Below are 24,501 nucleotides of genomic sequence, written 5' to 3'. Positions count from 1 at the left end.
GGTCGAAATCCTGGGATTCCCTCCCTAACGGCACTGTGGGTCAACCCACAGTGCACGGACTGCAGCGATTCAAGGAGACAGCTCACCACCGCCTCCTCAGGGGGTAACTAGGGTTGGGCAACACCCGTGTCACACAAATGAATAAATAAAAGGCGCTCTATTCATGTTGGTAACCATGTAGATACGCACTCCCGTCACTATACAATCTCACACACACACACACACACCAAGCTTTGCCCAAGAAAAATTCAAAGGTGCTGGTAAGACCACACTTGGAGCACCGTGTACAGTTTTGATCTCCTTACTTGAGAAGGGATATACTGGCACTGGAGAGGAGGTTGATTCCGGAGTTGAGAGGGTTGGCTTATGAGGAGAGACTGAGTAGACTTGGGCTATACTCATTGGAATTCAGAAGAATGAGGAGGTGACCTTATAGAAACAGATAAGATGATGAAGGGAATAGAAGCAGGGAAGCTGTTTCTACTGGTGGGTGAAACTAGAACTAGGGGGCATGGCCTCAAAATAAGGGGGAGCAGATTTGGGACTGAGTTGAGGAGGAACTTCTTCACCCAAAGGGTTGTGAATCCCCTGCCCAGTTGAGGCTACCTCGTTGAATGTTTTTAAGACGAGGATAGATAAAATTTTGAAGAGTAAAGGAATGAAGGGTTATGGTGAGCGGGCGGGTAAGTGGAACTGAGTCCATGAAAAGATCAGCCGTGATCTTATTGAATGGCGGAGCAGGCTCGAGGGGGGCTGGATGGCCCTACTCCTGCTCCGAGTTCTTATAGAACATAGAACATTACAGCGCAGAACAGGCCCTATAATTCGACTCACCGGTCTATAATTCCCAGGGAAGTCTCTGTTCCCCTTCTTAAACAATGGGACAACATTCGCTATCCTCCAATCTTCTGGCACTATACCTGTGACCAACGACGACCTGAAGATCAGAGCCAGAGGCTCTGCAATCGCCTTCTGTTCTTATATATTTGACAACTTCAAGATACAGGAATGAAAATTTCAATGGGTTTCACTGGAGTCATCACCAAACCAAATTCAACAATCACGACAGGAGATCTTAGGGTCAGATGACTCAAAGCTCGTTCAAAGAGGTCAGTTTACAAGATATTTGGGCAGGTGACTCGTAAATTGGACAAAGAGGTTTTCGCAGGCAAATAGAGAGGGGTTCAGCGAGGGAATTCCAGAGCTAAAGTTAATTTATTACTCACAAGTAAGAACATAAGAACATAAGAACATAAGAAATAGGAGCAGGAGTAGGCCATCTGGCCCTTCGAGCCTGCCCCGCCATTCAATAAGATCATGGCTGATCTGTCGTGGCTCAGTTCCACTTTCCCGCCCTCTCCCCATAACCCTTAATCCCCTCTCTTATCAAAAACCCATCAACCCGCGTCTTAAAAATATTTAGCGAGGCAGCCTCCACCACTTCAACGGGCAGAGAATTCCAGAGATTCACCACCCTTTGAGTGAAGAAGTTCCTCCTCAACTCCGTTCTGAACCGCCCCCCCTTTATCTTGAGGCTGTGCCCCCTAGTCCTACTGTCTTTTTTGAGCGGGAAGAGTCTTTCCACCTCTATCCTATCCATCCCATTCATCATCTTATACGTCTCAATGAGATCTCCCCTCATTCTTCTAAACTCTAACAAGTACAAGCCTAGTTTATTCAGCCTCTCCTCATAGCTCAACCCCCTCAACTCCGGTATCAGCCTAGTAAACCTCCTCTGCACTCCCTCCAAGGCCAAAATATCCTTGCGCAGGTGCGGCGCCCAAAACTGCACACAGTACTCCAGCTGCGGCCTCACCAATGCCCTATACAGCTGCAGCAAGACCTCCCTACTTTTATATTCAATCGGCTTACATTCACACTGCAATGAAGTCACTGCGAAAATCCCCTACTCGCCACACTCCGGCGCCAGTTCGGGTAACACTGAGGGAGAACTTAGCACGGCCAATCCACCCCAACCGGCATATCTTTTGGACCGTGGGAGGAAACCCGTGCAGACATGGGGAGAACATGCAGACTCAGCACAGACAGTGATGGGAATTGAACCCGGGTCTCTGGCACTGTGAGGCAGCACGCTAACCACTGTGTCAATGGCAAAGCAGTGGGAATTGGAGGGGGGGGTGAGTGGAGGCCAGAATTGGAGGAACGCAGCGATTTTGGAGGGTTTTGGGGTCGTAGGAGGTTACAGAGATAGGGAGGGTTGTAGGGGGCTGGAGGAGGTTACAAAGATAGGGAGGGGGTGTAGGGGCTGGAGGAGGTTACAGAGATAGGGAGGGGTGTAGGGGGCTGGAGGAGGTTACAGAGATAGGGAGGGTTGTAGGGGCTGGAGGAGGTTACAGTGATAGGGAGGGGTGTAGGGGGCTGGAGGAGGTTACAGTGATAGGGAGGGGTGTAGGGGGACTGGAGGAGGTTACAGAGATAGGGAGGGGTGTAGGGGGCTAGAGGAGGTTACAGAGATAGGGAGGGGTGTAGGGACTGGAGAAGGTTACAGAGATAGGGAGGGTTGTAGGAGCTGGAGGAGGTTACACAGATAGGGAGGGGTGTAGGGGCTGTAGGAGGTTACAGAGATAGGGAGGGGTGTAGGGGCTGGAGGAGGTTACAGAGTTAGGGAGGGTTGTAGGGGCTGGAGGAGGTTACAGAGATAGGGAGAGTTGTAGGAGCTGGAGGAGGTTACAGAGATAGGGAGAGTTGTAGGGGCTGGAGGATGTTACAAAGATAGAGAGAGCTGTAGGAGGTTACAGAGATAGGGAGCGTTGTAGGGGCTGGAGGAGGTTACAAAGATAGGGAGGGGTGTGGAGGCTGGAGGAGGTTACAGAGATAGGGAGGGGTGTGGAGGCTGGAGGAGGTTACAGAGTTAGGGAGGGTTGTAGGGGCTGGAGAGGTTACATAGGTAGGGAGGGGTGTCAGGGTTGGAGGAGGCTTCAGAGACAGTGAGTTGTAGGGAGGAGACTACAAAGATATGGAGGGTTGTAGGGTCTGGAGGAAGTTACAGAGATAGGGAGGGGCATGGGGCTGGAAGAGGTTACAGAGATAGGGAGGGTTGTAGGGGCTGGAGGATGTACAGAGATAGGGAAGGTTGTATGGGACTGGAGGAGATTAGAAAGATGGCGAGAGATGTAGGGACTGGAGAAGGTTACAGAGAGAGGGAGGGTTGTAGGGAGATGGAGGAGGTTACAGAGAGAGGGAGGGTTGTAGGGACTGGAGAAGGTTACAGAGAGAGGGAGGGTTGTAGGGACTGGAGAAGGTTACAGAGAGAGGGAGGGTTGTAGGGACTGGAGAAGGTTACAGAGAGAGGGAGGGTTGTAGGGACTGGAGAAGGTTACAGAGAGAGGGAGGGCTGTAGGGACTGGAGAAGGTTACAGAGAGAGGGAGGGCTGTAGGGACTGGAGAAGGTTACAGAGAGAGGGAGGGTTGTAGGGACTGGAGAAGGTTACAGAGAGAGGGAGGGCTGTAGGGACTGGAGAAGGTTACAGAGAGAGGGAGGGTTGTAGGGACTGGAGAAGGTTACAGAGAGAGGGAGGGTTGTAGAGGACTGGAGGTGGTCACAGAGATAGGGAAGGTTGTAGAGGACTGGAGGTGATCACAGAGATAGGGAGGGCTTTAGGGGCTGGAGGAGGATAGGGACGTTAAGGTGAAACCATACAGGGGGTTAAATGAAAATGGGAACTTTCGAAAGATGGAACAACAATTTATTTCAACGCTTTCATCATCAAAGTGTTCATTTTCTATTCTTAATCCACCCCCTGCGCCCCCCCCTGGAGAGGACGATGGGCCTCACTGCAACATCCGGGAGGAGTATCTGAGAGTTGACCACATTGGCTTTGGCTCTGGAGTCACGTGTAGGCCAGACTGGGGTAAGGACGGCAGATTTCCCTCCCAAAAGGGAACCGGATGGGTTTTCCCAACAATCTGGGTTGGGGTAGTTTTGTGACTAGCGGACACTTTTCTTGCTGAGGTTCAACGCAGAAACGTACGTCGGAATTTTGCCATCCTGCCCATCGCGGACTCGGAACGGGTGAAGGGCGGGCATCGCAGACGTCCCTTGAACTCGGGCGGCATTTTATAACCACACTCGAGCGAGGCCAGAGAACCCCAATCATCAAATTCGATATCCTGATCCCCACCCCCCGCACCTTTCCTCCGTATCCCGCAATCCCTTTAGTCCCAAGAGCGATATCTAATTTCTTCTCAAAATTATACAACATTTTGTCCTCACTACTTTCCTCTCTGGTTGAGGGAATCTCTCCTCACCTCAGTCCTCAAAGGTTTATCCCTTACCCTCAAACGATGACCCCCTAGTTCTGGGCTGCCCCCACCATCGGGAACATTCTTTCTGAATCTATCCCCGTCTAACCCCGTTAGAATTTTATAAGATTCTATGAGATCCCCCCTCTCACTCTTCTAAACTGTCCCCCTTTTAACTTAAAACCTATGTCCCCCAGTAACTGACATTTTTACACTGGGAGAAAGATTCCGGCTATCTAATCTATCCGTGTCTCTCACAGTCTTGTAGACTCCTATCAGGTCACCCTTTAGCCTCCGACGTTCCAGCGAAAACAAACCAAGTTTCTCTAACCTCTCCTCGTAGCTAATAGAATATAGAACGTAGAACATTACAGCGCAGAACAGGCCCTTCGGCCCACAATGTTGCGCCAACCAGTTAAAAAACAATAACCCTCTAACCTAAACCAAACCCTTTCCATCCATAAACCTATCCACGGATCTCTTAAATGCCCCCAAACTAGGCGCATCTACAACTGCAGCAGGCAGGGCATTCCAATCCCTCACCACCCTCTGGGTAAAGAACCTACCTCTGACATCCGTCCTATAACTACCCCCCCTTAATTTTAAGCTATGCCCCTCGTGCTAGCTTTCTCCATCCGAGGAAAAAGGCTATCACTGTCCACCCTATCTCAACCTCTAATCAGTTGTAAATGCGCCTAGTTTGGGGGTGTTTAAGAGATCCATGGATAAGTTTATGGACAAAAAGGGATTGGTTTAGGTTAGAGGGTCATTATTTTGTAACTGGTCGGCGCAACATCGTGGGCCAAAGGGCCTGTTCTGCGCTGTAATGTTCTATGTTCTATGTTCTATCTTATATGTTTCAATAAGGTCCCCTCTTAGCCGCCTTCTTTCTAACGAAAACAACCTCAAATCCCTCAGTCTCTCCTCATAGGACCTCCCCTCCATACCAGGCAACACCCTGGTAAACCTCCTCTGCACCCTCTCCAAAGCCTCCACATCCTTCCTGTAATGTGGGGACCAGAACTGCACATAATACCCTCCCATACCAGGCAACATGCGGATTACAGGGTCAACGGCAGGGTTCTGAGGAATGTGGGGGAACGGAGAGATCTTGGGGTTCATGTCCACAGATCTCTGAAGGTTGCCACTCAAGTGGATAGAACTGTGAAGAAGGCTTATAGCGTTAGCATTTATTAACAGGGGGTTTGGGTTTAAGAGCCGTGGGGTTATGCTGGAACTATACCGGACGTTGGTGAGGCCACATTTGGGATATTATGTTCAGTTCTGGTCACCTCACTATAAGAAGGATGTGGAAGTATTGGCGAGGGTTCAGAGGAGGTTTACCAGGATGCTGCCTGGTTTGGAGGGTAGGTCTTATGAGGAAAGGTTGAGGGAGCAGGGGCTTTAGAGCGGAGGAGGATGAGAGGCAACTTAATCGAGGTTTATAAGATGATGAGGGGGATAGATAGAGTGGACGTGCAGAGACTATTTCCTCGGGTGGATGTAGCTGTTACTAGGGGGCATAACTATAAGGTGGGAGATATAGGAGGGATATCCGAGGTAGATTCTTCACTCAGAGAGTGGTTGGGATGTGGAATGGACTGCCTGCTGTGATAGTGGAGTCGGACACTATAGGAACTTTCAAGCGGTTATTGGATAGGCACATGGAGTGGGATAGCCTGATCTTGGGATTGGACATCGCTCGGCACAACATTGAGGGCCGAAGGGCCTGTACTGTGCTGTAATGTTCTACGTTCTATGTTCTAACGTCCTGGTAAATCTTTTCTGTACCCTCTCCAAAGCCTCCACATCCTTCTGGGAGTGTGGCGACCGGAACTGTACGCAATATTCCAAATGCAGCCTCACTAAAGTTCTATACAATTGCAACATGACTTGCCAATTTTTATACTCTGTGCCCTGACTGACAAAGGCAAGTATGCCGTACACAGGAACATAGAAAATAGGGGCAGGAGCAGGCCATTCTGCCCTTCGAGTCTGCGCCACCCTTCAATATGATAAGACCCATAAGACATGAGAGCAGAATTAGGCCACTCGGCCCATCGAGTCTGTTCCGCCATTCAATCATGGCTGATATTTTTCTCATCCCCATTCTCCTGCCTTTTCCCCTGATCCCCTTATTAATCAAGAACCGATCTATCTCTGTCTTAAAGACACTCGATGACCTCCACAGCCTTCTGTGGCAAAGAGTTCCACAGATTCCCCACTGGAGAAATTCCTCCTTATCTCTGTTTTAAAGGATTGCCCCTTTAGCCTGAGGTTGTGCCCCTCTGGTTCTAGTTTTTCCGACTAGTGGAAACACCCTCTCCATGTCCACTCTATCCAGGGCCTCGCAGTATCCTGTAAGTTTCAATAAGATCCCCCCCCTCATCCTTCTAAACTCCAACGAGTACAGACCCAGAGTCCTCAACCCGTTCCTCGTACGTCAAGCTCTCCATTCCAGGGATCACTCTTGTGAACCTCCTCTGGACCCTTTCCCAGGCCGGCACATCCTTCCTTAGATACAGGGTCCAAACCTGCTCACAATACTCCAAATGGGGTCTGACCAGAGCCTTTTACAGCCTCAAAAGTACATCCCTACTCTTGTATTCTTGTAGCTGATCATGGCTGGTGATGCATTTTCTGTACCCCATTCCCACTTTCTCTCCATATCCCCTTGATCCCTTTAGCCGCAGGGTCCATGTCCAGCTCCCTCTTTAACGTTATCTATCAAACTGGCCCCAACAGCTTTCTGTAGTAGAAAATTCCACAGGTTCACAACTCTCTGAGTGAAGAAATTCTTCCTCATCTCAATCCTGAATGGTTTAAGAACATAGAACATTACAGCGCCGAACAGGCCCTTCGGCCCACGATGTTGCGCCAACCAGTTAAAAAGCAATGACCCACTAACCTAAACCAATCTCTTTCCATCCATAAACCTATCCACGGATCTCTTAAACGCCCCCAAACTAGGCGCATTTACAACTGCAGCAGGCAGGGCATTCCAATCCCTCACCACCCTCTGGGTAAAGAACCTACCCCTGACATCCGTCCTATAACTACCCCCCCTTAATTTAAAGCCATGCCCCCTCGTGCTAGCTTTCTCCATCCGAGGAAAAAGGCTATCACTATCCACCCCATCTAAACCTCTAATCATCTTATATGTTTCAATAAGATCCCCTCTTAGCCGCCTTCTTTCTAACGAAAACAACCTCAAATCCCTCAGTCTCTCCTCATAGGACCTCCCCTCCATACCAGGCAACATCCTGGTAAACCTCCTCTGCACCCTCTCCAAAGCCTCCACATCCTTCCTGTAATGTGGGGACCAGAACTGCACACAATACTCCAAGTGCGGCCGCACCAGAGTTGTGTACAGTTGCAACATGACGCTGCGGCTCCTAAACTCAATCCCCCTACCAATAAATGCCAAGACACCGTATGCCTTCTTAACAACCCTATCTACTTGATTCCCAACTTTCAGGGATCTATGTACACATACACCTGGATCCCTCTGTTCATCCATACTATTCAGAGTCCTACCGTTAGCCCTATACTCTACACATCTGTTATTCCTGCCAAAGTTTATCCCTCATTCTTAGACTGTGATCCCCTGGATCTCGACTTCCCCACTATTGGGAACACAACACAGATATTAGAGGGAGGTTTTTCACACAGAGGGTAGTGGGGGTATGGAATGCTCTGCCAAGTAAGTTGGTGGAGGCAAACACGCTAGAGTCATTTAAGAGTAACTTAGACAGGCACATGACTGAGTTGGAGATGGGTGGATATAGGAGATCCTTTTAAATAAGGGTCATTAGCATTGGGGCATCCCTGGTAATGTAAATGGGTATAGTATGATAATAATGTTTTTTCTCTTTTCATTCACAGGTTTTAAGTCGGTCCACCTTGTGTCCAACGAGGGGCATACACGCGATGGGTCGTACTGGGGTTGTTCGAGATTGGCCTAGTGCTTCACGTCATTAGTGTGTGCCTAAACTGGACCAGATACTGGGCAAGACGACAGCTCAGTGACTATCGCTGTTTGCTGTGCAGACACATGGATTTGGGCCGGTGTCTGTGGGAGTTTGCGCATTCTCCCCATGCTTGCGTGGGTTTTCTCCGGGTCCTCCGGTTTCCTCCCACACCCCAAAGATGTGCTATTAGGCTGATTGGCAGGAATAAATTGTCCCTAAATCAGTTTCCCTCAATCTGGATGGCCATAAAACGTTAGATAGGGGTCGTGGGTAGAGAGGGGGACTGGTGGTGTTGAGATGACGGCACAGGCTCGTTGGGCCGAAGGGCCTGTTTCCCAGGCTGATTTTGTTCTTTGTTCTTTGTTTAACATTCTCCCCACATCTCGCCTGTCCAGTCCCAACAGGATTCTATATGTTTCTATGAGATATATATGGTAGATAGTGAGGAGGGGTGTCATAGTTTACAGAGAGACTTGGACAAGTTGCAGAGCTGGGCCGAGAGGTGGCGGATGGAGTTTAATGCGGAAAAGTGTGAGGTAATTCACTTTGGCAGGAATAACAGATGTGTCGAGTATAGGGCTAACGGGAGGACTCTGAATAGTGTGGATGAACAGAGGGATCTAGGTGTGTGTGTACATAGATCCCTGAAAGTTGGGAATCAAGTAGATAAGGTTGTTAAGAAGGCGTACGGTGTCTTGGCGTTTATTGGTAGGGGGATTGAATTTAGGAGTCGCAGCGTCATGTTGCAACTGTACACAACTCTGGTGCGGCCGCACTTGGAGTATTGTGTGCAGTTCTGGTCCCCACATTATAGGAAGGATGTGGAGGCTTTGGAGAGGGTGCAGAGGAGGTTTACCAGGATGTTGCCTGGTATGGAGGGGAGGTCCTATGAGGAGAGACTGAGGGATTTGAGGTTGTTTTCGTTAGAAAGAAGGCGGCTAAGAGGAGACCTTATTGAAACATATAAGATGATTAGAGGTTTAGATAGGGTGGACAGTGATAGCCTTTTTCCTTGGATGGAGAAAGCTAGCACGAGGGGGCATGGCTTTAAATTAAGGGGTGGTAGTTATAGGACGGATGTCAGGGGTAGGTTCTTTACCCAGAGGGTGGTGAGGGATTGGAATGCCCTGCCTGCTGCAGTTGTAAATGCGCCTAGTTTGGGGGCGTTTAAGAGATCCGTGGATAGGTTTATGGATGGAAAGGGATTGGTTTAGGTTAGAGGGTCATTGCTTTTTAACTGGTCGGCGCAACATCGTGGGCTGAAGGGCCTGTTCTGCGCTGTAATGTTCTATGTTCTATGTTCTATAACCCCTCTCGTTCTTCTCAATTCCAGTGAGGACAAGCCCAGTTCCATCCAGCCTCCCTTCATTTGTCAGTCCTGCCATTCCAGGAATCAACCTGGTGAACCTTCTCTGGACTCCCTCAATAACAAGAATGTCCTTCCTCCGAATTGGAGGCCAAAACTTGCCCACAATACTCAAGGTGCGGCCTCACCAAGGCCCTGTATAACTGTAGCAAGACATCTTTATTCCTACAGCCCTACATAAGGTAAGCATACGACACACTTGCCTTCATCGGTTGGGGCATTGAGTTTAGACATTGGTAGGTCGCGCCGTAGAGCCTTAGTTAGGCCGCACTTGGAATTTAATGTTCAATTCTGGTCGCCACACTACCCAGAAGGGTGTAGAGGCTTCGGAGAGGGTCCAGAGAAGATTTATCGGGAGTCTGCCTGGCGTGGAGGGCACTAGCTATGAGGAGAGGTTGGAGAAACTCACTGAGGGAGGTTGAGGGGTGACCTGATAGAGGTTATGAGTGGCATAGACAGAGCGGACAGTCAGATGCTCTTTCCTAGGGTAGGAAAGCCAAGTTCTCGGAGACACACGTGGGGAAAAGTTTAGAGGCGGGTTTTTTTTTTGACACAGAGGGTGGTGAATATCTGGAACGCGTTGCCCGGGGAGGTGATACAATAGCATCTAGACAAATGCATGAATAGGATGGCAATGGAAGAATACGGGCTCCCGAAGTGTAAAAGGTCATGATGGGCACAGGCTTGGAGGCACCAACGGGCCTGTTCCTGTGCTATACTGTTCTGTGACCTTTGCACTCAAGTCCATGTGCCATGAAGGCCGTTAGCTTTCCTCCCCACCCACTGAGCCCTCAGTGACGAAAGCTTCCGGACCCCGCTTCCCCACTTGAGATAAGAGAGGGCGCTTCTCACTGTTGGAACATCCTAGAACCGGAGGCCATCGTTTGAGCAGAGGCGCGGATAGTTACATAAGGACATAAGAAATAGGAGCAGGAGTAGGCCTTCCAGCCCTTCGAGCCTGCCCCGCCATTCAATAAGATCATGGCTGATCTGTCGTGGCTCAGTTCCACATTCCCGCCCTCTCCCCATAACCCTTAATCCCCTCTCTTATCAAAAACCCATCAACCCGCGTCTTAAAAATATTTAGCGAGGCAGCCTCCACCACTTCAACGGGCAGAGAATTCCAGAGATTCACCACCCTTTGAGTGAAGAAGTTCCTCCTCAACTCCGTTCTAAACCGCCCCCCCTTTATCTTGAGGCTGTGCCCTCTAGTCCTACTGTCCTTTCTGAGCGGGAAGAGTCTCTCCACCTCTATCCTATCCATCCCATTCATCATCTTATACGTCTCAATGAGATCTCCCCTCATTCTTCGAAACTCTAACGAGTACAAGCCTAGTTTATTCAGCCTCTCCTCATAGCTCAACCCCCTCAACTCCGGTATCAGCCTAGTAAACCTCCTCTGCACTCCCTCCAAGGCCAAAATATCCTTGCGTAAGTACGGCGCCCAAAACTGCACACAGTACTCCAGCTGCGGCCTCACCAATGCCCTATACAGCTGCAGCAAGACCTCCCTACTTTTATATTCAATCCCCCTCGCGATGAAGGCTAGTTGGAGTCCTTTTTTCCCCAGGCTTGGATTACTGGGGGACAGGTTTAGAGTGAAAGGGGGAGATGTGAGAGGCAACTTTTGTTTTAGTAGGGTCTGTAACACGCTGTCAGAGGAGGTGGTGGAAGCAGATACAATAGCAACGTCTACAAGGCAGCTTAGCAGATGCGTAAGTGGGCAGGGAACAGAGGGATAGGGGCCGCGTAGAGGCAAAAGGTCTCTAGTTAAGAAAGACGTCACGTGCCAGCACAGGCTTGATGGGCCAAAGGGTTTTTTCAGGGTCGGCAGATTGGAAACAGCAAATGAAGAGGATTTACTTCACTCCAAAGATGGTTAAATCTTCACCTCAGCAGAACCCACGACGCTGAACACATTTGAGGAGATAGATAGATAGGTTTTTAATGGGATAGAGGGTTACAGGGAGCGAGCAGGAACATAGAACATAGAACATTACAGCGCAGAACAGGCCCTTCGGCCCACGATGTTGCGCCGACCAGTTAAAAAGCAATGACCCTCTAACCTAAACCAATCCCTTTCCATCCATAAACCTATCCACGGATCTCTTAAACACCCCCAAACTAGGCGCATTTACAACTGCAGCAGGCAGGGCATTCCAATCCCTCACCACCCTCTGGGTAAAGAACCTACCCCTGACATCCGTCCTATAACTACCACCCCTTAATTTAAAGCCATGCCCCCTCGTGCTAGCTTTCTCCATCCGAGGAAAAAGGCTATCACTGTCCACCCTATCTAAACCTCTAATCATCTTATATGTTTCAATAAGATCTCCTCTTAGCCGCCTTCTTTCTAACGAAAACAACCTCAAATCCCTCAGTCTCTCCTCATAGGACCTCCCCTCCATACCAGGCAACATCCTGGTAAACCTCCTCTGCACCCTCTCCAAAGCCTCCACGTCCTTCCTATAATGTGGGGACCAGAACTGCACACAATACTCCAAGTGCGGCCGCACCAGAGTTGTGTACAGTTGCAACATGACGCTGCGGCTCCTAAATTCAATCCCCCTACCAATAAACGCCAAGACACCGTATGCCTTCTTAACAACCTTATCTACTTGATTCCCAACTTTCAGGGATCTATGTACACATACACCTAGATCCCTCTGTTCATCCACACTATTCAGAGTCCTCCCGTTAGCCCTATACTCGACACATCTGTTATTCCTACCAAAGTGAATTACCTCACACTTCTCCGCATTAAACTCCATCCGCCACCTCTCGGCCCAGCTCTGCAACTTATCCAAGTCAGGTGGAGATGAGGTGAGATCAGCTGTGGTCCTAGAATCATACAACCCTACAGTGTAGAAAGAGGCCCTTCGGCCCATCGAGTCTGCACCGAGCACAATCCCACCCAGGCCCTACCCCCCCGTATCATACCCACTAATCCCTCTAACCTACGCATCCCTGGACACTAAGGGGCAATTTCTTAGCATTGTCAAACAACCTAATCCGCACATCTTTGGACTGCGGGAGGAAACCAGAGCAAACCCACGCAGACACGAGGAGAATGTGCAAACTCCATTCAGACAAGTGACCCGAGCCGGGAATCGAACCCAGGACCCTGGAGCTGTGAAGCAGCGGTGCTAACCCACTGTGCTACCGTGCCACCCGTCCTATTGAATGGTGGAGAAGGCTCGAGAGGACTGAATGTCCACCGAGGTCAACAAAGCAAAGGAGATAGTTGTCAACTTCAGGAAGCGTAGAGGAGAACTTGCCCCAGTCTACATCAACGGGGATGAAGTAGAAATGGTCGAGAGCTTCAAGTTTTTAGGTGTCCAGATCACCAACAACCTGTCCTGGTCCCCCCCCCCATGCCGACACTATGGTTAAGAAAGCCCCACCAACGCCTCTACTTTCTCAGAAGACTAAGGAAATTTGGCATGTCCGCTACAACTCTCACCAACTTTTACAGATGCCCCATAGAAAGCATTCTTTCTGGTTGGATCACAGCTTGGTCTGGGCTCCTGCTCTGCCCAAGGCCACAAGGAACTACAAAGGGTGATGAATGTAGCCCAGTCCATCACACAAACCAGCCTCCCATCCATTGACTCCGTCTACACTTCCCGCTGCCTCGGGAAAAAGCAGCCAGCGTAATCAAGGACCCCCCCACACACCCCGGACATTCTCTCTTCCACCTTCTTCTGTCGGGAAAAAGATACAAAAGTCTGAGGTCCCGTACCGACCGACTCAAGAACAGCTTCTTCCCTGCTGCTGTCAGACTTTTGGGTTGAATTATTAAGTTGATCTTTTCGACACCCTAGTTATGACTGTAACACTACATTCTGCACTCTCTCCTTTCCTTCTCTATGAACGGTATGCTTTGTCTGTATAGCGTGCAAGGAACAATAAATTTCATTGTCTCCTAATACATGTGGCAGTGATAAATCAAATCAAATGTATTAAGTTGGTCTTTCTCTACACCCTAGCTGTGACTATAACATTATGTTCTGCACTCTCTCCTTTCCTTCTCTCCTATGTACGCTATGAATGGTATGCTTTGTCTGTATAGCGCGCAAGAAACAATACTTTTCACTGTATCCCAATACATGTGACAATAATAAATCAAATCCTTCTCCCCTATGTACTCTATGAACAGTATGCTTTGTCTGTATAGTGCGCAAGAAACAATACTTTTCACTGTATCCCAATACATGTGACAATAATAAATCAAATCAAATCCTTCTCTCCTATGTACGCTATGAATGGTATGCTTTGTCTGTATAGTGTGCAAGAAACAATACTTTTCACTGTATCCCAATACATGTGACAATAATAAATCAAATCCTTCTCCCCTATGTACTCTATGAACAGTATGCTTTGTCTGTATAGCGCGCAAGAAACAATACTTTTCACTGTATCCCAATGCATGTGACAATAATAAATCAAATCAAACCCTAGTTCTTCCAATTCTTATGGGTGAGGGTCTCCGGGACAGAGAGGATGGCTTGAGATCTCGAAGCATTTCGAAATATTGCCTGGATGTTCTCTAAAACCACCTCAGGCCACCTTCCCATTCCTTTTATTGAACAACCAATGTCAAGGAGGTGGACTCCCTCTTCCCTCGGGATAAATCCCAAGGGAAGCTTCAACCAGCACTTTGGCCAATGGCGACGTTTTGCTTGTGTCATTCAGGTCAAGGCTGTTTGCCCCTTGACCTCAGGTACAGGAAGTGAGTAGGGGGTCAAATGTCATGTTGCCCTTTGACCTCAAGTAAAGGAAATAAGTCGGAGGTCAAATCTCCTGTTGCCCCTTGACCTTTGATACAGGAACTGAGTAGGGGGTCAAATGTCCTGTTGCCCCTTGACCTCAGGTACAGGAAGTGAGTAGGAGATCAAATGTCCTGTTGCCCCTTGACCTCAGGTACAGGAAGTGAGTCGGAAGTCTAAGGTAACATTGGCTTTGTTGAAATGGGGAATGGAGTATAAAAGTGGGGAAGTTTTGCTCGGACAGTGTAGGGTACTGGTGAGACTGCAGCTGGAGTACTGCACATGGTTGTGGTCTCCATATTCAAGGAGGGATTTGGGGGCAGCATGGTGGCCCAGTGATTAGCGCTGCTACCTCACAGAACCAGGGACCCAGGTTCCTTTTCCAGCTTGGATCACTGCCTGTGTGGAGTTTGCGCATTCTCACTGTGTCTGTGTGGGTTTCTTCCGGGTGCTCTGGTTTCCTCCCACAGTCCCAAAGATGTGCAGGTTAGGTGGATTGGCCGTGCTAAATTGCCTCTTAATGTCCAAAGATGTGCAGGTTAAGTGGATTGGCCATGCTAAATTGCCCCTTAGTATCCAAAGATGTACAGGTTAGGTGGATTGGCCATGCTAAATTGCCCCTTAGTATCCAAAGATGTACAGGTTAGGTGGATTGGCCGTGCTAAATTGCCTCTTAATGTCCAAAGATGTGCAGGTTAGGTGGATTGGCCATGCTAAATTGTCCCTTAGTATCCAAAGATGTACAGGTTAGGTGGATTGGCCGTGCTAAATTGCCCCTTAGTATCCAAAGATGTACAGGTTAGGTGGATTGGCCGTGCTAAATTGCCTCTTAATGTCCAAAGATGTGCAGGTTAGGTGGATTGGCCATGCTAAATTGCCCCTTAGTATCCAAAGATGTACAGGTTAGGTGGATTGGCCGTGCTAAATTGCCTCTTAATGTCCAAAGATGTGCGGGTTAGGTGGATTGGCCATGCTAAATTGTCCCTTAGTGTCCAAAGATGTACAGGTTAGGTGGATTGGCCATGCTAAATTGCCCCTTAGTGTCCAAAGATGTGCAGGTTGGGTGGATTGGCCAAGCTAAATTGCCCCTTAGTATCCAAAGATGTGCAGGTTGGGTGGATTGGCCATGCTAAATTGCCCCTTAGTGTTGGGGGACTAGGTAGGGTAAATATGCAGGGTTACAGGAATATGGTCTGTGTGGGATTGTGGTCAGTGCAGACATGATGGGCCGAATGGCCTCATTCTGCACAGTAGGGATTCTAGGATTGTATGCTACTCGATTCAGAGAAGGTTTCGTGGGAGTGCGATAAAGGGGGTTTTGTCTTTTGGGGAGAGCTAACTCCTGTAGCCTGTGGAGTTTAGAAGAACGAGAGGTGATCTTATTGAAACATGTCTGATTGTGGGGGTAGTGAAAAGTATCGTTCCTTGCGCGCTATACAGACAAAGCGTACCGTTCATAGAGTACATAGGGGAGAAGGATTTGATTTATTATTGTCACATGTATTGGGAGACAGTGAAAAGTATTATTTCTTGTGTACTATACAGACAAAGCATACTGTTCATAGAGTACATAGGGGAGAAGGATTTGATTTATTATTGTCACATGTATTGGGATACGGTGAAAAGCATTGTTTCTTGTGTGCTATATAGACAAAGCATACTGTTTATACTATTGCAAAGTTGAGCTTATGCAGTTGGAACTTGACCTTGGAAGAGATGTAAAATATCGCAAAAATGTGAGGGGGGAAAGAAATTGCTTTGTCCCTTTAAAAGCTGTGGTTTGCTTTCAACTTTTGGAGATTTAAAATGCAAGGTACATCCAGGGTCCAAACTAAAAGATTTGTATCAAAAGGTCAGGCAGTAGTCTTGACGACCTGTCCCAATGAATTTAAAGAAGGCACTCTGCTACCAGGAACCTATCAAATTTGAATTTGATGGTGCGGACAACATCAAACCAAACCCACTGTCCGAAAATCAATAAGTCATCACAGGTATAAAAGGGGGGCAAAAACAACAGAAGAACTAGCACCTCTCACAAATCAAGAGGGAGAGAGAAAGAGAGTAGCTCTCACTCTACCAGCATTAGACATTTCTTCAGAGCACGAACCATCTAACTAACAAAAGGTACCAAATCAGAAAGAGCTTACAAACAGAGGAATCAACAGAGCAACTCCAAAAGATCCCGAAAGCCACAAAACCTGGTTGTATGTCTTTGAAAATGACAAAATTCCGTTACTATACTTTTGGTTAATGAATGAGTTTTGTATTTATTTGAACAGCGTTCCATTAGAATCTTATTTTATTCGAGATGTTACTTGTTTAGTTACAGCTCCTGTTTAGTTAAATAACTAAATTAAGAATTAAAAGTGCGGGTCAGATATTCCTGTAAGTTACTCACTGAAGGGCCGTTGGCACGTTCCCACACACTTTGAACAGATTAGGAGGTGAGGGATTCCTCTTTGGGGGATTATTACTCAAAGGCAGGGTGGGGACGGACCACTTCTGCGTCATAACAATAGAGCACATAGGGGGAAGGAAAGGAGAGGGTGCAGAATGTAGTGTTACAGTCACAGCGAGGGTGTAGAGAAAGATCAACTTAACGTGAGGTAGGTCCATTCAAAAGTCTGACAGCAGCAGGGAAGAAGCTGTTCTTGAGTCGGTCGGTACGGGACCTCAGACTTTTGTATCTTTTTCCCGACGGAAGAAGGTGGGAGAGAGAATGTCCGGTGTGTGTGGGGTCCTTAATTACGCTGTCTGCTTTTCCCCGAGGCAACGGGAAGTGTAGACAGAGTCAATGGATGGGAGGCTGGTTTGCGTGATGGATTGGGCTACATTCATGACCTTTTGTAGTTCCTTGTGGCCTTGGGCAAAGCAAGAGCCCAGACCGAGCTGTGATCCAACCCAGAAAGAATGCTTTCTATGGGGCATCTGTAAAAGTTGGCGAGAGTCGTAGCGGACATGCCAAATTTCCTTAGTCTTCTGAGAAAGTAGAGGCGTTGGTGGGGCTTTCTTAACTATAGTGTCGGCCTGGGGGGGACCAGGACAGGTTGTTGATAATCTGGACACCTAAAAACTTGATGGGGGGGGTAGTTAGACCAGAAAGTGTTTGGAGTGGGGGGGGAAGGAGGGGTAGAACAGCTCTCTCTCCTAATCCTGGCAATCCTCTTGTGTGATATGGCAGATCGTAGAATCCCTCCAACACAGAAAGAGGCCATTTGGCCCATTCAACCTCTGGTGACAACAATTCTGCCCAGCCCCTATCCCCCGTAAACCTCCCACCTCCCCCCCCAAACCGCCACCCCCCCCACCCCTCTCCCGCTCCACCCACAACCTTCTGGATGATTCCGTCACTTATTCCCTCAAGCGCCAGTCGCGGTAGGTGAGGGTTTTGGGGGGGGGGTGCGCGCGGATGAGCAGAGAGTTGAGGAGGCAAACAGCGTACTTGGCTGGCTGTGCTGACTAGCTGAACCCGAGCCGAAGCTGGAAGATGCTTGGCCCCTACCAGCTCTCCTGCGGGCCATCAGCGGAAGGGGGTCTGGAACGATAAAAGGGAACAGAGGGAGAGAACTGAAGAAAGTAAGGAGAAAGAAAAAACTCTCACAACAGATCCCCCCCTCCCTCCCTCCAATCCCACCCCCCCCAACGCCCCACCAAACAAGTTCGAAGAACACCATCAGTCTGCGTTCTGAACCTCCGAGATTGTCCCCGGTTAATTCCCGGGATGTGGACCTAAGATTTGGTTGTCCACCCCCTTGTCCATAGGGCTATTTCGGACGGTGAGTCCCACGGAGGCCAGACCGGGTAAGGGCAGCAGAGTTCCTTCCCTCAAAGTGTTTTTCCGACAACTCGAGTTCGGCGTGGAGGGATCCCTGGTTCGATTCCAGCCTCGGGTCACTGTCTGGCTAGAGTCTGCACATACTCTGCCCCAACCACACCCCACCCAGTGTCTGCGTGAGTTTCCTCTGGTTTCCTACCATACTCCAAAGATGTGTGGGTTAGGTGGATTGGCCATGCTAAATTGTCCCTTAGTGTCCAAAGATGTGCAGGTTAGGTGGATTGGCCATGCTAAATTGCCCCTTAGTGTCCAAAGATGTGCGGGTTAGGTGGATTGGCCATGCTAAATTGCCCCTTAGTGTCCAAAGATGTGCAGGTTAAGTGGATTGGCCATGCTAAATTCCCCTTAGTATCCAAAGATGTGTAGGTTAGGTGGATTGGCCATGCTAAATTGCCCCTTAGTATCCAAAGATGTGTAGGTTAGGTGGATTGGCCATGCTAAATTGCCCCTTAGTATCCAAAGATGTGTAGGTTAGGTGGATTGGCCATGCTAAATTCCCCTTAGTATCTAAAGATGTGCAGGTTAGGTGGATTGGCCATGCTAAATTGCCCTTAGTATCCAAAGATGTGTAGGTTAGGTGGATTGGCCATGCTAAATTCCCCTTAGTATCCAAAGATGTGTAGGTTAGGTGGATTGGCCATGCTAAATTGCCCCTTAGTGTCCAAAGATGTGCAGGTTAGGTAGATTGGCCATGCTAAATTGCCCCTTAGTGTCCAAAGATGTGCAGGTTAGGTGGATTGGCCATGCTAAATTGCCCCTTAGTGTCCAAAGATGTGCAGGTTAGGTGGATTGGCCATGCTAAATTGCCCCTTAGTGTCCAAAGATGTGTAGGTTAGGTGGATTGGCCATGCTAAATTGCCCCTTAGTGTCCAAAGATGTCCAGGGTGGGTGGATTGGCCATGCTAAATTGTTCCTTAGTGTCCAAAGATGTGTAGGTTAGGTGGATTGGCCATGCTAAATTGCCCCTTAGTGTCCAAAGATGTGTAGGTTAGGTGGATTGGCCATGCTAAATTGCCCCTTAGTGTCCAAAGATGTGCAGGTTAGGTGGATTGGCCATGCTAAATTGCCCCTTAGTGTCCAAAGATGTGCAGGTTAGGTGGATTGGCCATGCTAAATTGCCCCTTAGTGTCCAAAGATGTGCAGGTTAGGTGGATTGGCCATGCTAAATTGCCCCTTAGTGTCCAAAGATGTGTAGGTTAGGTGGATTGGCCATGCTAAATTGCCCCTTAGTGTCCAAAGATGTGCAGGTTAGGTGGATTGGCCATGCTAAATTGCCCCTTAGTATCCAAAGATGTGTAGGTTAGGTGGATTGGCCATGCTAAATTCCCCTTAGTATCCAAAGATGTGTAGGTTAGGTGGATTGGCCATGCTAAATTGCCCCTTAATGACCCAAAATATGCAGGTTACATGGACTGGCCATACTAAATTCCCTGCTAGTGTCCAAAGGTGTGTAGGTTTAGTGAATTAGCCGTGATGAGTTGCCCTTGGTGTCCAATCATTTGCAGGTTAGGTGGATTGGCCATGCTAAATTGCCCCTTAGTGTCCAAAGATGTGCAGGTTAGGTGGATTGGCCATGCTAAATTGCCCCTTAGTGTCCAAAGATGTGCAGGTTAGGTGGATTGGCCATGCTAAATTGCCCCTTAGTGTCCAAAGATGTGCAGGTTAGGTGGATTGGCCATGGTAAATTGCCCCTTAGTGTCAGGGGTATTAGCAGGGTAAATGTGTAGGTTTACGGGGATAGGCCCTGGGCAGGATTATTGTCACCGGAGATTCAATGGGACGAATGGCCTCTTTCTGTGTTAGAGGGATTCTATGAGAACGATGGCTTCATGGTCAACTTTAGATTTTTAATTCCTGATTTTTATCAAATTCCATCATCTTGCCTGGGTGGGAATCGAACCCAGTTCCCCAGAACGTTACCCTCGATCTTTGGCTGATCAGCCCTGTGACAATACCGTTACGCCACTGCCTCCCCGCATGATCATCATCTTAACCTTTGCCCTCCCCAGCTCTGCAACCCCCTCCCCTCCCCCCCCACTCGCGCTGCCCTCGACACAAAATGGCCGCCTTTAGGCCGGATTGTCTGCTCTACCCAGGCGTAATTAATCGAAGGCTGAGCCACGGGGCCCAAGTCGAGGAAACCAGCCTCCTATACGAGGAGGGGAGGGCTGAGGTGGCTTATTGTCAGAGAGTTGTCGCGTGGGGAGGGATTGCGTGGAACTTGGACCCCCTTTGGAGTCGAGGCATGCAAAAAGCTTCAACGTTCGACGGGGCAGGGGGAATGGACCGCCGTAGTGGGGAGATGCGAAGGAGGGGCCATCTCGGATTGAGGGGAGGGGAAAATCTCTCCGCTGATTTGGAGTTCTCTTCCCCCGCTGCCTCCCCTCACCATCCCGGAGGGCCGCTATGATCGAGGCGAGGGAATGTGACAGCAGGGGGACGGAGGGTTGGAGTTGAGGTGGAAGAGCTTTTCGAATGGCGGAACGGATTGGAGAGGCTAAATGGTTTCACCCCCTCAACCCCCTCTCTATCCTACCATGAATGTTCTTCCTGATCGCAAGGATGGTCAGGTTGAGCGAACCAAGATGGCGGTCAAGTGGATATTGGCTACCATTTATCCGATTTGGCAGATGGGGTTTGAGGGGCTGCCAATGGATACATTTGGGATCCTGGGCCTTGCCCCAACTCCAGACTTTCTCGAGATGGGAGCCCTGCTCGTCAAACGCACCCCGCAAAGCCGAGAGCTGGGATTGGTCAAGAGGAGACAGTTGGGTGAGGCGGGGCGGGGGCATTGGTTGAAGTCTGCATGCGAGGCCCACATAGCTGAATAGCCGGCAAGACGGCTCGAGTGTTGAGGAGCAGAAGGAGCTTGGGGTCCGGGTCCGTAGGACTCTTAAATGGGCCTCGCAGGTGGAGGATGTGGTCAGGAAGGCGTATGGTGTACTGGCCTTCATTAATCGAGGGATTGAGTTTAGGGGTCGGGAGGTAATGCTGCAACTTTATAAGACCCTTGTCAGACCCCACTTGGAGTACTGTGCGCAGTTCTGGTCACCTCACTACAGGAAGGATGTGGAGGCTATTGAGAGGGTGCAGAGGAGATTTACAAGGATGTTGCCTGGATTGGGAGGCATGCCTTATGAGGATAGGTTGAGGGAGCTGGGACTCTTCTCCCTGGAGAGACGAGGGTTGAGAGGCGACCTGATAGAGGTTTATAAGATGTTGAGAGGAATAGATAGGGTGGATTCTCGGAGGCTATTTCCCAGGACGCTACAAGAGGACACAGGTTTAAGGTGCTGGGGAGTAGATACAGAGGAGATGTTAGGGGTAAGTTTTTCACTCAGAGGGTGGTGAGTGAGTGGAATCGGCGGTGGTGGTGGAGGTGAACTCGCTGGGGTCTTTTAAGAGGCTTCTGGATGAGTACATGGGATCTAATGGGATTGAGGGTTATAGATAGGCCTGGTAGGTAGGGATATGATCGGCGCAACTTGTGGGCCGAAGGGCCTGTTTGTGCTGTAGTGTTCTATGTTCTATGAGTCTTCCCTTGTTGCCCTGTTCCATCATGCCCCACTCTGCCACCACTGGGTCACCTGACCTGCTTATCTTCATGGCCTCTCCTCAGGGTTGGAGGCCAGGGGGACAGGATCGTGTTGTGGCATTCAGGGGGTTCGAATCCCATCCGGGGCAGAAGGAAATTTACACGTGATGAATCAAATAAGCATGGAATAAAAGTTGTCGTTACCAATGGTGACCGTGAAACCATCGTCGGTTGTCGGGGAAAACCCATCTTGGCTCACTCACGTTCCTCTAGGGAAGGAAATCGGCCGTCCTTACTTGGTCTGGCCTCCACGTGACTCCTGAACCACAGCAATGTGGTTGACTCCCAATTTCTCTTAGAAATTGGCGAGCGAGACACTCAATTCAAGGGTGGGGGGGGGCGTTCCACCACCGCCTTCTCAAGATGGTGGTGGAACACCCAATTAGCCACGGCCATTCCATGTCAGCCCAGCCATCGATGTTCTCGTTCGCAAGAGGGGTAGGTTATTCCTGGCAACCTACTGTACCAACCTCTCCACCCACCACCCCCGCTCTCCCCAACACCCGCCAATCAACTGTCACATTACCCACACTGCATCACTGACCAGAGGTCAAAGGTATACAAAATGGTGGAATGGTTACCGCATGCCATTCAGCTGACTGCGTGCTAGCCCGCCTGCTGGAAGAGTATTGGCGGGCTAGCACACAGAGGGCGAACGGGCTGCTTATCCTTCATTTCTCAAAGGAGCCGAACAGGAAAGTCACGATGATTTGGGGGGTGGCACAGTGGGTTAGCGCTGCGCCAGGGACCCGGGTTCGATTGCCAACTTGAGTGATCGTCTGTGTGGGATCTGCATATCCTTCCTGTGCATGTGTGGGTTTCCCCCGGGTGCTCCGGTTTCTTCCCACAGGCTGAAGGGCAGGTTAGGTGGATTGGCCATGCTAAATTGTCCCTTAGTGTCCAAAGATGTGCGGGTTAGGTGGATTGGCCATGCTAAATTGCCCCTTAGTGTCTAAAGATGTCAAGGTTAGGTGGATTGGCCATGCTAAATTGCCCCTTAGTGTCCCGAAGATGTGTAGGTTAGGGGGATTGGCCATGCTAAATTGTCCCTTAGTGTCCAAAGATGTGCAGGTTAGGTGGATTGGCCATGCTAAATTGCCCCTTAGTGTCTAAAGATGTCAAGGTTAGGTGGATTGGCCATGCTAAATTGTCCCTTAGTGTCCAAAGATGTGCAGGTTAGGTGGATTGGCCATGCTAAATTGCCCCTTAGTGTCCAAAGATGAGTAGGTTAGGTGGATTGGCCATGCTAAATTGCCCCTTAGTGTCCAAAGATGTGCTGGTCAGGTGGATTGGCCATGCTAAATTGTCCCTTAGTGTCCAAAGATGTGCGGGTTTAGTGGATTGGCCATGCTAAATTGCCCCTTAGTGTCCAAAGTTGTGTAGGTTAGGTGGATTGGCCGTGCTAAATTGTCCCTTAGTGTCCCAAAGATGTGTAGGTTAGGTGGATTGGCCATGCTAAATTGTCCCTTAGTGTCCAAAGATGTGCAGGTTAGGTGGATTGGCCATGCTAAATTGTCCCTTAGTGTCCAAAGATGTGTAGGTTAGGTGGATTGGCCATGCTAAATTGCCCATTAGTGTCTAAAGATGTCAAGGTTAGGTGGATTGGCCATGCTAAATTGCCCCTTAGTGTCCAAAGATGTGCAGGTTTGGTGGATTGGCTGTGCTAAATTGCCCATTAGTGTCTAAAGATGTCAAGGTTAGGTGGATTGGCCATGCTAAATTGCCCCTTAGTGTCCAAAGATGTGCGGGTTAGGTGGATTGGCCATGCTAAATTGCCCATTAGTGTCTAAAGATGTCAAGGTTAGGTGGATTGGCCATGCTAAATTGCCCCTTAGTGTCCAAAGATGTGCAGGTTAGGTGGATTGGCCAGGCTAAATTGCCCCTTAGTGTCCAAAGATGTGCAGGTTAGGTGGATTGGCCATGCTAAATTGCCCCTTAGTGTCCAAAGATGTGCGGGTTAGGTGGATTGGCCATGCTAAATTGCCCCTTAGTGTCCAAAGATGTGCAGGTTAGGTGGATTGGCCATGCTAAATTGTCCCTTAGTGTCCAAAGATGTGCGGGTTAGGTGGATTGGCCAGGCTAAATTGTCCCTTAGTGTCCAAAGATGTGCGGGTTAGGTGGATTGGCCAGGCTAAATTGTCCCTTAGTGTCCAAAGATGTGCAGGTTAGGTGGATTGGCCATGCTAAATTGCTCCTTAGTGTCCAAAGATGTGCAGGTTAGGTGGACTGGCCATGCTAAGTTAACCCTAGTGTCAGGGTGATTAGCAGGATAAGTATGTGGGGTTATGGGAAAAAGGCCTGGATGGGATTGGATTGCAGTTGGCGCAGACTTGATGGGCCGAATGGCCTCCTTCTGCCTGGTTCTATGATTTGATGATTGTATTCTATGATTCTAAGCTAATTTTCAGTTATACAAGGCAGTGGTGAGACCACATCCGAAAACCTGAACACAAATTTGGTCTCCTGACATAGAGGGAGAAGGTAAATGGTTCGGAGGTGGTTCAGAGGAGGATTTTTTTGAAGGTTATTTAGGGGACATTGGGGTCACTGGGCCAGGGCCCCTGCATTTACCGCCCATCCCAAATTGCCCCTTGGGAAGGTGGTGGGTGAGCCGCCATCTTGAATCCATTGCCGCCCCTGTGGCTTTGGGTAGGCACAGTGGGTTAGCACTGCCGCCTCACAGCGCCAGGGTCCCGGCTTCG

General features: G+C 49.2%; 1 protein-coding gene across 1 annotated transcript in view; it reads right to left on the bottom strand.

Moving 5' to 3' along the window:
• The window catches only part of LOC145339540 (neuroligin-2-like), a gene marked incomplete at its 3' end in the record, with an annotated part of 64,277 nt that extends 42,313 nt beyond the window's left edge, over window positions 1-21,964 (bottom strand). Inside the window, exons 1-3 of the mRNA XM_080184019.1 lie at window positions 21,944-21,964; window positions 20,741-20,948; window positions 17,812-17,904 (exon numbers count right to left, since the gene is read on the bottom strand). Coding sequence (XP_080040145.1) covers window positions 17,812-17,904; window positions 20,741-20,948; window positions 21,944-21,964 — 322 coding nt within the window. The remainder of the gene's footprint in view (window positions 1-17,811; window positions 17,905-20,740; window positions 20,949-21,943) is intronic.
• Between the last annotated feature and the right edge of the window lie 2,537 nt (window positions 21,965-24,501).

The sequence above is a fragment of the Carcharhinus amblyrhynchos genome, unplaced genomic scaffold, assembly GCF_965287045.1.
Source record: "Carcharhinus amblyrhynchos unplaced genomic scaffold, sCarAmb.v2.hapA scaffold_524, whole genome shotgun sequence".
NCBI classification, from domain to species: Eukaryota; Metazoa; Chordata; class Chondrichthyes; order Carcharhiniformes; family Carcharhinidae; genus Carcharhinus; species Carcharhinus amblyrhynchos.
The sequence above is the reverse complement of the archived record's forward strand: the minus strand, read 5'-3'. Positions and strand labels throughout refer to the sequence as shown.